The sequence below is a fragment of the Arabidopsis thaliana genome, chromosome 5, assembly GCF_000001735.4.
Source record: "Arabidopsis thaliana chromosome 5, partial sequence".
Taxonomy (NCBI): domain Eukaryota; kingdom Viridiplantae; phylum Streptophyta; class Magnoliopsida; order Brassicales; family Brassicaceae; genus Arabidopsis; species Arabidopsis thaliana.
This window is the reverse complement of record NC_003076.8, coordinates 15431663-15443375: the sequence shown is the minus strand read 5'-3', so window position 1 is coordinate 15443375 and position 11713 is coordinate 15431663. Positions and strand designations below refer to the sequence as shown.

General features: G+C 35.9%; 2 protein-coding genes across 3 annotated transcripts; one reads left to right on the top strand and one right to left on the bottom strand.

Annotated features, from left to right (window-relative positions):
* Positions 1–79: 79 nt before the first annotated feature.
* PERK8 (Protein kinase superfamily protein) lies at positions 80–4127 on the bottom strand. Its single transcript, NM_123217.3, has 7 exons — positions 2671–4127; positions 1581–1994; positions 1415–1501; positions 1250–1320; positions 1084–1166; positions 841–988; positions 80–749 (listed from the first exon to the last, which is right to left on the bottom strand). Exons 1-7 carry the CDS (start codon positions 3530–3532, stop codon positions 369–371), a joined length of 2046 nt encoding a protein of 681 aa, NP_198672.1. The 5' UTR covers positions 3533–4127; the 3' UTR covers positions 80–368.
* A 3397-nt stretch (positions 4128–7524) lies between these two features.
* AT5G38550 (Mannose-binding lectin superfamily protein) lies at positions 7525–10595 on the top strand. 2 transcript variants are annotated; one of them, NM_123216.6, is made up of 6 exons: positions 7525–7635; positions 7889–8164; positions 8561–8998; positions 9084–9506; positions 9599–10066; positions 10166–10595. In NM_123216.6, the coding sequence occupies exons 2-6, from the start codon at positions 7955–7957 to the stop codon at positions 10409–10411; spliced, it is 1785 nt and encodes a 594-aa protein (NP_198671.1). In that variant the 5' UTR covers positions 7525–7635; positions 7889–7954; the 3' UTR covers positions 10412–10595. The 2 variants fall into 2 exon arrangements, with proteins under 2 accessions (NP_198671.1, NP_001330838.1); NM_001344256.1 differs by having other exon boundaries at positions 9599–10595.
* Positions 10596–11713: the final 1118 nt, after the last annotated feature.

Sequence of the window (11713 nt, the reverse complement as noted above, 5' to 3'; positions counted from 1 at the left end):
GCAAACAGGATTTAAGGGCGATTACGAAGAAGAGATGTTGTAAATCCTATCTTCGATAGACCTCACTAAGCTTTGATTCGCAACTCACAGCTCACAAATCCGATTAAGAACTCAGTACAAAGAAACGATTAAGCAAGTAAACAAGAGAAACCAAGACTCAATTTGTTAACCCGGTTCAGCAATCATTAGATAAAGCAAGGACCACTATCTATCAAATACATCTGTTATTCTTTTTCTTCAAAAGACTACCAAATTTTATGTGTGTATGTATGTATATTTCAAAAATACATTATATCATGCAAAAGAATATACAAGATCGAGGACATGTTTAAAGGGAAAGAAGAAAGAAGCAAAGGCAATAAAAACTACTAAGGTACAAATCTGGACTGGTCACGACTGCCCCAGCTACTATGTGACTGTGAGCGATCAAAGAAGTCAGAACTATAATCTTGACTCCCAAAAGCCATTCTTTGAAACATCCTTATCTGAGCAGATTGTTGTCTCGAGTCAAACACTTGGCTCTGTCCTGGTCTCATTCCGTTGGTTATGTCCGTTGCTTCTTCAAGTGTGTCCAAAGCTCTCACCACTTGACTCATCTTTGGTCTTTTTGCAGCTGAGTGGCGGACACATGCAGCCGCAGCTTCTACCATTCTGAACATCTCTCCTGGGATGAAGTTTTTCCCTAGCCTCGGATCTACTAGCTCGTCGAATTCTTCGTTCTCGATTGCTTGACCCAGCAAGGGTCTTGCCTAATAAAAGTTATGTAACCAAAGGGGGTTAGAAGACACTTGTTGAATCATGGAAGTTCAAGAAATATGGTAAAACTAGAGCTGCACTTACCCATTCAACAAGGCTCTCATCACCAAGTGGTTGAGACGTATCTACGGGTTTACGGCCAGTTATAAGCTCCAACAGTATTACCCCATACGAATAAACATCTGCTTTTTCAGACAGCTTTCCACTTGTTGCATATTCAGGAGCCATGTACCTAAGAGAATTTGACAGTTAATATCGGTTAGTTCTTCTGTGAGTAGTTGATTTTCACACAAAGAACGTTCTAATAAATAGTGCATACACACACACCCAAAGGTTCCCATTACGCGCGTTGAGACGTGTGTGTTTAAATCCAGTTCTTGTGCAATTTTTGCAAGTCCAAAATCCGCAACCTGTGACAAAAAACTTGCTTAAGAGGTCAGCGTTGTGAAAGAAAGACCGTTTAATGACTAGAATAAAGCTCATATGATGTTACCAAGGCTTCAAAGCTGTTATCAAGAAGTATGTTGGAAGATTTTATGTCACGGTGAATAATGCGGGGATGACCTGCCAACGCAAAAAAAAAAAGCAGAGCATTAGAAGGTAACAAAATTATGAAAACTAAATATCATGGAAAAACAAAAAAGCATCAGTAACTTACAGTCTTCATGTAAGTAGGCGATTCCACGAGCTGCACCAGCAGCGACCCTTACCCGAGTTTCCCAAGTCATAACTGGTCTTCCTGGAGCTGCGCATACACATGCATTGAAGTTTATGTAGTTATAAAAGGATAAGTTTATGGTTTAAGAAGATGAGGCATTTGGTACCATGGAGATGATAATGGAGAGTGTTGTTAGGTACATAATCATATACAAGCAACCTATGTTGCTCTGAGATGCAATAACCAACTAGTGTAACCAAATGGCGGTGATGAACCCGAGAAATGATTTCAACTTCTGCTTTGAACTCTCTCTCCCCTTGGCTTCCACCAATCTTTAACTGTTTAACTGCCACTTCCCTTCCGTCAGAAAGAACGCCTTTGTATACACAGCCAAACCCTCCTTCACCGAGAAGATTCTTCTCGGAGAACCCACTGGTAACTTGAGATAACTCATCATATGAAAACCATGATCTTTGGTTGCTAACCATGCCTGAATCAGATGACGCATACATGTAATCGCTACCAGAATGGCTTCTCATTTTAGGAGGAGCTGAAGAACGCGAGTTGAAGAGCACTACATCTGTCAACACGAGTTTTCTGTTAATAAACAACTCAATACTGGGTAAACAAACAAGTAAGAATGTGTTGGTTCATGCATTGATGATTACCACGGAGACAATCTATACATTTGATCAGAACTAAAAGATTATTCTTTTCCTTTTTTATTTGTCGCACGTATCAAAAATAGCTGCTTCTCTAGTTACATATTTGGTCTCATATCCTAGACTGAAAGTATAACCACAGCATTGTACCGACAACACAGAGAAACACATAGTCAGAAGCTAACTACATTAAAAGGGGATGATCAGATTGATCAAGACATTAAGCAAAATCAAGCAGTCAAAACTCAGCGAGAGTGTCATGCTTCTTAAGCTTCTGAAACTAATCATACTACTCACAACACTCAATATATACTGTAAAGAGAAGACACAGAAACCACACTGGCAGAACCAAATGCAGATTGATCAAGACATTAACAATACACATTATCCAAAACTTAGTGAGTGTTCCATGCTCATTAAGTTACTAAAACTAACCATACTACTCAGTACACAGTTCTTTCAACAGTTCTCGAACCGTTAATGAACAAACCAACTAGGGTTTCTAACCGCACCCTAAATGCAAAAGGATCTTAGATTATCCAACTACAAAATGCCTTTACAGAACCTGAGATGTATTCTTCTATGTTATATTACCTGAGCCTTGAGGAGATGAATAAGCGGAAGGAGGCATTGTGTATCCAACAAAGGTTCCAGGGTCCTTTCGCTTTCGTTTCCGAGTGAACCACACACCCATCACAAAAAGGCTAAGAAAAACCAATCCCACAATCACTCCGATAGCTACAATACCTCCAGTACCAACTTCGCTTTTACCTGGTGAACTAGACGGCAAAGTGTTGTTTCCATTGTTTGAAGCTGGTCCAGTTGGTTTAGCAATTGGTTTCTCTCTGGGAACAACAGGTAATGGAGTTGGAGGAGGAGCTAACGTAGAAGGATCAGTAGGATTTGAAGACGGAGGAGAAGCAGAGGTAGCTGGAGGAGGAGGAGGAGATGTGGTTGTTGTTGGAGTTGGAGTTGACGGAGAAGGTTTAGGCGGTGAAGGTGTTTCTCCCGGTGGTGAAGGTGTTTCTCCCGGCGGTGAAGGAGAAGGTTTAGGAGGAGGATTTGTTGTTGTTGGTGCGGGAGGTGATGGAGAAGCATCAGGAGGCGGTGGAGGTGAGACAGTTTGCGGAGGAGCTGGTGGTGTTGTCGCCGGAGTTGAGGGAGGAGGGGAAGCAATCACCACAGGAGGTGGAGGGGAAGAAGCAACGGTGGGAGGAGGTGAAGTGATGACAGGAGGTGACGGTGGTGGAGAAGAAGACGGTGGAGGTGACGAAACAACCGGTGGTGGTGGTGATGATGATACAACCGGCGGCGGAGATTGCGGCGGAGAAGGAGGTGGTGTAACCGGAGGTGGAGCAGATGGAGTGGTGGGCTGAGTCTGTAACGGAGGAGGTGCAGTTGTTGAAGAATTTGACGACGGTGGTGATAAAATCGGTAAAGGAGGAACCAAACTCATTTCTATATCGAATACGAATCTGAAGCAGCAAACTTTCTTCTAACACAGTCGTTATCGATCCATTTAAACTCCAAAAATTGAAGCTTTGTGAACAAACAAACCCTAATTCCACAAATCGGATCAAAATCAACCTAAATTACGCAACCTGAAGTCAAACCTACTAAAATCAACCTAAATTCCCAAAATCTCCAATCACTAGCCCTAGAATTCCAAACCCAGATGGAAAAACTCGAGCTTTAAGCTCATATGCAGCTACACACGAAACTCAGAGCAGACCCAGATTAATAAACACTAGAAAGTTCCAAACTTTGAAGCTTTTTTCACTCGGAAGATTCGAAATTGGAGCAAGAATCGAGAAGGTAAGTGAGATTGAGAAATGGAGAAGGGAATGTGGTGAAAGGGAAGAGCGTGAGTCTTGTCTGAAGAAACGTGGAGGCAACTCTGTCTCTCTGGTCAGAGATATTTGACAGAGCGATTTACGCTTATGAGAGAGTCAGACATGTGCGGAAGAAAAAGAAGAACTTTTTCGAGTGTTGTTTCTTTTCTTATCATAGCATTGTTTCGTCTTTTTATTCATTGACTTGAGTTTCGTTTTCACAAATTATTCTCACATCATAACCACATAAAATGCCACGCGGTTTTTTTTTTTTTGTACGTTGTAAAATTCAAGAAAACTTTATTGCATAAAGGAGTTTTACTATTTTCACGAGGAATGATTTAAAAATGGAAAGTTAAAAAGTGGGTATGGGTGGAAAAGGAATAATAAAAGAGAGAAAAAAGTGTTTATGGTAATTTAGTAAATTAACAAGGAAAAATGTCTATGGTGTACATGTGCACTCTAATCATGGTTGATGTTTGAAAGTTTGTGCGCATGTTTGTTCCCTAAATTTGCTCTTTTTAATTATTGGATATTGGAGTGTTTTACTTGACTAATTACCGACGTGTACACGGTTATTAAGGTTTTAAAGTAGTGTGGGAGAACAACACTCTTGAGTTAAAAAGAAGATTAAAATGTTCAAGATTAGGCTGCAAGCAAATTAAATGCACATGCGTAGTTCGCATACGAGTAATTTAGTGGAATCCTGTAATTAGTGATAGTGTCTTATGACCATAGATACTCGGTTTAGCTTAGGTTCCAATTGGTTTTCTTTTTTTGGTCATATTTTTTTTCTTTTCCTATTGATGTTAAGTAATGTGAATGTTCGAGTTTGTATCTTGTACGATCTTATCGCTATTGAATATCTTGTGAAGTAGAGTTTTCACTCATTCGTAGGTCACTGAGATTAACTCACAAAAAAATTGGTGTAGCAGAGATGTTGATATGTTTTGGAAAGAATCTAAGTGCCTAGATCCTTGCTAAATAGGATTTTATCTCAAAGCATATATTCTATGTTTTATGGATGAATTAAACTTGCATATATACTTGACACGAGGTGATTGGCTCATATCATGGCTATTAAGGTTTTGAAGTAGTGTGGGAGGACACACTGAGTTTCAAAGATGATTAAAGTGTTCAAGATTAGACTTCAAGCAAATGCACATGCTTAGTTTGGATATAGAATATGGGCTTACGTATCTATAGATGGGCTTAAGTTGGGTTTCATGTGACGGTCTCATGTATGGATATATATATATGAGGCATGTTTGCCCTAATGTGAATCAGAGAGTTTTCCCTATCGTTTTCCTCGTTTATAATTGCATTTTTCATCGTTACTATTCGTTAAATATTTTAATTTTTTTAATTAAAATATCTTTGCAGTTATGTCTTCTTACAAAGTGTCTTTTCTCCATATTTATTTGTATTTTCCTTATCACAATTATTTCTTTCTAAAAATTAAATATTTTACAAATATTTGTGTCAATTTAATTGTTTATATCTTCTGAACTCTATATACTTTGTTTACCAAATATTCAATCTTCTGACAATTGTTTTTTTAAAGATGATTGATGGTCCAAGATTAAACCCGACCCGGACAGTGAACCCGACTACCTTCTCGATTATTGGGTCATCGGGTTAACCAGGTTGGACCATAAGTCAATTAATTAAAATTTATTTAATAAATTTAATATTAATAAGATTTTAGAGTTCTTATAAATTAAAAAATAAAAATAATCATGTTTATAAAATATAAAATCAGATTATGTTTAATAAAATATAAAATCATTTATACCAAAAAATAATAATAAAAAAAATAAATAATATATATATATATAATCAAACAATAATAATAAAGTGATTAAATTTTTTAAATCCAACTAAACGTCTAATACCATAACAAATATAGTAGTAGATCACCAATGACGGAAATAAACTAGTAAAACATCGTGAATTTACACAACTAATATCGGGTGTCTCACTCACCATTCGTTTCATTTTTAAGGCGGCATTGTAAAGTCTTCGTCAAAATGTAAACCATAAAATGAGTTTACGAACTGAAAAGATTTCTAAAAATGATTGAATAAAGTCTAAAATCTCATATTATATTCCAAAATAAAGAGAATATTTTAAAACCCACACCCGACCGGTTCACCGGATCATAGGTTAATAGTGAGTTTTTGTGGGTTTTTTTGATTTTGAACTTGTCGGGTTTTAGCACTAAACCTAAATCAGAAAAATGTTTGGGTCACGGTTCAACCGGTCGGACCGAGTGTGAAAACACTGACCACTGGGTTTTTCTATTTAAAAATAAGTTGAGAGTTTTAAAATGGATAAGTCTAAACTTGAGGGTTTTTTCATTAAAATTTATTTTTCTAAAATAACAACAACAATTTATAATATTCATCATTTTGAGTTTGATTTATTGTTTGAGAAATATTGTATAAACAAATTTAAAATATTTTTCTTCATGAAATCGCGAGAAAAGATATGTTTGAGTTTTATTAATAATAAAAATAATCAGATCATGTTTAACAAAATATAAAGTCTAACAATAATAAGAAAGTGATTAAAATTTATAAATCTAACTAAAACACGGTAAAAAAATACTAAGATAGTAGGATAGTGAATACGAAGAACTTAAAAAAGTTTTGAAATAATTCAATAATGAACAGTGAATACACTAAAACTCTATCTTTTTGTCCAAAATCAAATATATATATTTTTAAACGAATACCCGACCAGTTTACCAGATCACAAGTTAGTGCCAAATTTTTGTGGATTTTTGCGCTTTTTAAATTGTCGGATATTAACAGTAAACTCAAACCCGATAAATATCTGTAACACTGGTTAACCAGTAGGATTGGACGTGCAGATTTTTTTTTTCTTTTTTTGAATGAATGACCAATGCTGAAGCTTTACGGTTTGGTTGCAAACCAGAGTTGCAGTCCATCTCTCATGGAGGTTGAACCCATTTGAAGATATATATAGAAGCCGATTCCGAACTGTCCGGTCAATCACTTGAATTATTACCGATGCAGAGATGGGAAGCTCACCATGTCTTCTTCGATTTCTTTCCGTCCAAATTGAATGGACTGTCGCTTTAAATATACGTAGCGTAAAATGAATTGATGCGTCTTCGAGAACTGAGAAGTGGAGACAATACTTAGCAAAGCAGAGTAATCCAAAGTAAAATCTTGCATGAGAATTCGCTTGGCAAGATGTTCCCAGATTTGAGCCGAGAATGTGCAGCTGAAAAACAAATGATCCCTTGTCTCAAATGGAACTTGACAAAACACACATGTTGGATTGAGATTCGATGACCAAGAGCACATTTGATCACATGTCACGTTGAAGTTGGTTTTATGTTTCTAAAAATAATGCCAAACAATAAATGCTCGAAACTGAAGTCCACCTACAAGTTTTACGAGTAGGTTTGTCATATCATAAAAAACAAAATCTACGCTGTCGATGAGATGCAATCATGCAAGGTCGTTTTAAAATAATCGTTTGTTTGTGGAAGACGTACTTTAGGTAGTCTTTGAATAATTATTTCACAACTAGTTTATATTTTCACAAATTTAATATTTAATCTTGCAACCAGCAGCCTCATATATAACAATATAAATATACATTTTAGAAAAATGGCCAAAACTTGTATATATGAAAAAAGCCAAGTCCATCGCTAAACTTACTGATCAGCATAGCAGTCTGTTCATCTTCAGAGGTCAGCTCTTTTCTCTTTCCCTCATAAGCATGCTTACTTCTTATTCGCACCAATGTTTTAACCTTAAATAAGATCTTATCGAAATCTATTATTTATGTGAACGTAATGAGCATAGTTTTAGATATCCTCTTACAGTAGTTCCGTTTCTGCAATTGGTGATCTTAAATATTGTGTTGGTTCTTCGCTTGACAATATGTTTTGTTTTTTTAATATTCCCAATTTAATTAAGGAACACATGTGGATATTGATGCAGATTATTGTACTAGGAAACACAAGAACCACTTCATATCCAGCTGAATATTGATAACATCAGTTCAAGATGATCCAAAAGTTGGGAGCGAAAGGAATCAAGTCAGATGAACGTAATCAGCGGGAGTGGGATGATGGATCTGAACATGATGATGTAACAAAGATATACGTACGAGGTGGTCGTGAAGGAATAAGATCCATTTATTTCAACTATGTGAAGAATGGAAAACCCAAAGATGGATCAATCCATGGTTACTTTGACTCTGGTTTCACACAAACGGTATGTTCTGGAACATATACGGTATTCTAAAAATCGGCGGCTACCTATGCGTCTACAAGGCCAAATCACATAAACATTTTGATATTATATTGGCAATATCCGTCAAAAGAAAAGTCAATGTTATTTTGATGTAGATCTGATAAGGCTGCCGATTAATTTAGTTTTTTTTTTTTTAATTTTCTATTTGCTTTTTAATTCATTTTTAAAAGGGAAAATTATCCTTTAACGGTAAAATGTAAGTAGTAAAAGTTTACTCTAAGTTCTTTTAAAGTCTATAATTAGCAATTCTCGTTCATCGTCTAGAAAATCAACATATTCCTTAACTCATTTTATATTGAGGTGAAGTTGATATATAATGCTGACTTTGTGGTATTTGTATTTTCACTAATTATGCAGTTTGAGATTAACCATCTACGAGGTGAATATCTTGAATCTGTTGACGCTTACTACGACAAAAAGTCCTACGGTATGCAAGCAATTCAATTCAAAACTAACTTCAGGACTTCTGAACTGATGGGGTATAGTTATGAGTGTACTATGTTTACGCTAGCCGTCCAAGGAAAGAAGATCATTGGATTTCATGGATCTAATTATGTACATATATTATCTCTTGGAGCTTACTTCATTTCCATTGCTCCTACGAGATTGGAAGTGAAAGGTAGTAAGGGAAGCAAGAAGTGGGACGATGGATTTGACCATGAAAATGTATCAAAGATCGAGGTACTAGGTGGTTTTGAAGGCATACTGTACATCAAAGTTGACTATATCAAGAATGGAAAACTAGAAACTGGATTAGTCCATGGTCACTCTGGTGGTGATGGTTTTTTACAGAAGGTATGTAGCTATTAATTATAACTATAGGTTCATTTATTTGAGTATATTATTAAATCTTGTAGTAAACGTTTAATCAAATTTTTAGATGGAGATTAACCAGTCAAAGAACGAATATCTAGTATATGTTGAAGGTTACTACGATGATGCTTCTGAAACCATTCAAGGGCTTCATTTCCAAACTAACCTCAACAATCCTGTTATGATGGGGTATAAAAAGGGCAGGAAGTTTTTACTTGCATCCAATGGAAATAAGATCATTGGGTTTCATGGATATGCCGACAAAAGCCTAAACTCTCTTGGAGCATATTTCAGTACGACCACTCCTAATAAACTGGAATGCCAAGGTGATCGTAAAGGACTGCCTTGGGATGATGGTTGTAATTATGACGGCGTAAAAAAGGTGTATGTCGATAGTATAAGTGATATAGATAGTGTCAGGTTTGAGTACGATAATGGCGGAAAAGTGGAAAAGACTCCGTACCGGCGTGATGTTACAAATGAGAAGGAGGTCATGATTCTTTAAATCTAGTAACGTAAAATTTCATTGATACTATATATTGGTTCTTTAGGCGCTTATACGAAGTTGTTTTCTGATTGCAGTTTGTGCTTGACTATCCAAATGAGTTTATCACGTCTGTGGAGGGGACCTTAGCAACTCCGACTAATTTTGACATTACGTGGATTCTCTCACTGACATTCAAAACATCAAAAGGGAGAACCTCTCCAACATTTGGATCATCGTCTCCTGGTAGAAAATTTGTGCTGGAGAAGAATGGTAGCGCTCTTGTTGGGTTCCATGGATATATTGGTCCTGGTTATAATATTAAAGCTCTTGGAGCATATTATCGCCCGATTCCTCCTACTCCTGATGTGAAAAGACTAGAAGCACAAGGTGGTGATGGAGGAGCTTCTTGGGATGATGGTGGTACTTTCAACAGTGTTAGAAAGATCTACATTGGACTAGGCAAAAACGTTGTAGGCTTTGTCAAGTTTTTGTACTACAAAAACGCTCGTGTTGTCATCGGAGATGATCATGGCAACAAGACCCTTTCATCTGATCTCCTAGAGGTCACTGATTCAATTTCCATAATTTAAAGTTCTAGATTTCTATCGTACTTGGTCAACTTATTATCATTCTCGATGTATTTTTTTTTTCTTGTTTTGCAGTTCTTGTTGGATCCGTTTGAACATATCATATCAGTGGAGGGTACTTATGATGATACATCTGGAGGTATAACCATGCTTAGGTTCGAGACCAACTTACAAAAATCTCCATACTTTGGATTTGGTACAACATCAAACTTCTTGCTTCACAAGGATAATCACCAGATCGTTGGATTCCATGGAAAATCCAGTAACATGCTTCATCAACTTGGGGTCCACGTTATACCCAACGGTTTTAAATTTATTTAATAACGTTCTCTTACTTTTTCTTTTAATAAGTCATGTTTTAATGACATCACATCTTCAACTATCACAATATAATTTTCTTCTCCTAACATTTAAGCTCTGATACTTCTCAGCAAGTGTTGATTTTCTTACCCAAAATGCAAAAACACATTGTCCCAAATTCGTCTTACGGTTTGGTTCCATAATTTACATTTATGAGCTAAATCTATATACACACATACATGTAGAAATTTTGGCAATGCGTGTTATACATAGAGCTGTCAATTGGGCAGGACGTCCATGGGCTTGCCCAGTCCAAATGCATATGGGCGGCCTATATTCCGGACTAAAAAAAAATGGTCTAATTGGGCATATTACCAGTTTTGTCCATGGACAATATGGGCTTGACCGTATGAACAATGGGCTGCCCATGGGCATGAATTGAGTCAATAGACATGTCTTCATTTTAATCATATTTTTATAATTTTAATTACAATTACAACTAAATAATTTTCAAATTATATATTTTACATTATAAGTTTCTATTTTTATGAAAATTTTAAATTTTAATAAATTATTTCTTATTAAATTATTTACGGTTTTGAAGGAAAAATAGTATTCCACAATTTTTTGGAATACGCAAATTTTCGATTACGGTTTTGACGGGAAAAATACAATTCTCCGATTTTATAATTTTGACGGAAAAACGCAATTCTCTAATTTTACGGTTTTCACGGAAAAACGCAATTCTCTAATTTTACGGTTTTGGCGGGAAAACGCAATTCCATAATTTTTCCGCCAAAATCGTGATTTTATTGTATTGGTAAGAAAAACACAATTTTACCGTTTTGTCGGAAAAATGCAAGTCTCCGATTTTTACAATTTTTGCGGAAAAATACAATTTTTGAATTTTTCTTTAAAATCATGATTTTTGATTTATCAATAATAACAATAATAAAATGGGCTGATCATTATGGACATGGTCTTTATTGGGCATGGACATTTTCAGACCATTGTCCATTATGGACCGTCCAACTTGGCCCATAAAAAAAACTGTCTGTACGGACACGCCCAATGATCTTTGGACGGACCATTTGACAGCTCTATTTATACAGTAAAAAGTAATTTTCGTACGTTTCTACTTAGAAAATTTAGTGTTACTGTTTTAATATAATTCCAAACATTGTTTTTTTCCATATTTGGAAGCATCTTCTACTTTTTAGACCACATCAACCAACTGCATTTCAGAATACTGATAACAAGTGGTTAGATTGATAGAAAAAAACAAAAATAAAAAAAAACAATTGCAAGATTGCTCATTTAATT

Bases quoted from the DNA above. Each gene is read 5' to 3' on its own strand.
- AT5G38550 (NM_123216.6), top strand. From the start codon at position 7,955: ATGATCCAAAAGTTGGGAGCGAAAGGAATCAAGTCAGATGAACGTAAT. The intron at 8,999-9,083 runs GTATGTAGCTAT...TCAAATTTTTAG, and splicing joins GTGATGGTTTTTTACAGAAG to ATGGAGATTAACCAGTCAAA. The intron at 9,507-9,598 runs GTCATGATTCTT...TTCTGATTGCAG, and splicing joins ATGTTACAAATGAGAAGGAG to TTTGTGCTTGACTATCCAAA.
- PERK8 (NM_123217.3), bottom strand. From the start codon at position 3,532: ATGAGTTTGGTTCCTCCTTTACCGATTTTATCACCACCGTCGTCAAAT. The intron at 1,502-1,580 runs GTACCAAATGCC...GTGTATGCGCAG, and splicing joins TCTCCATTATCATCTCCATG to CTCCAGGAAGACCAGTTATG. The intron at 989-1,083 runs GTGTGTGTGTAT...AAATTCTCTTAG, and splicing joins CGCGTAATGGGAACCTTTGG to GTACATGGCTCCTGAATATG.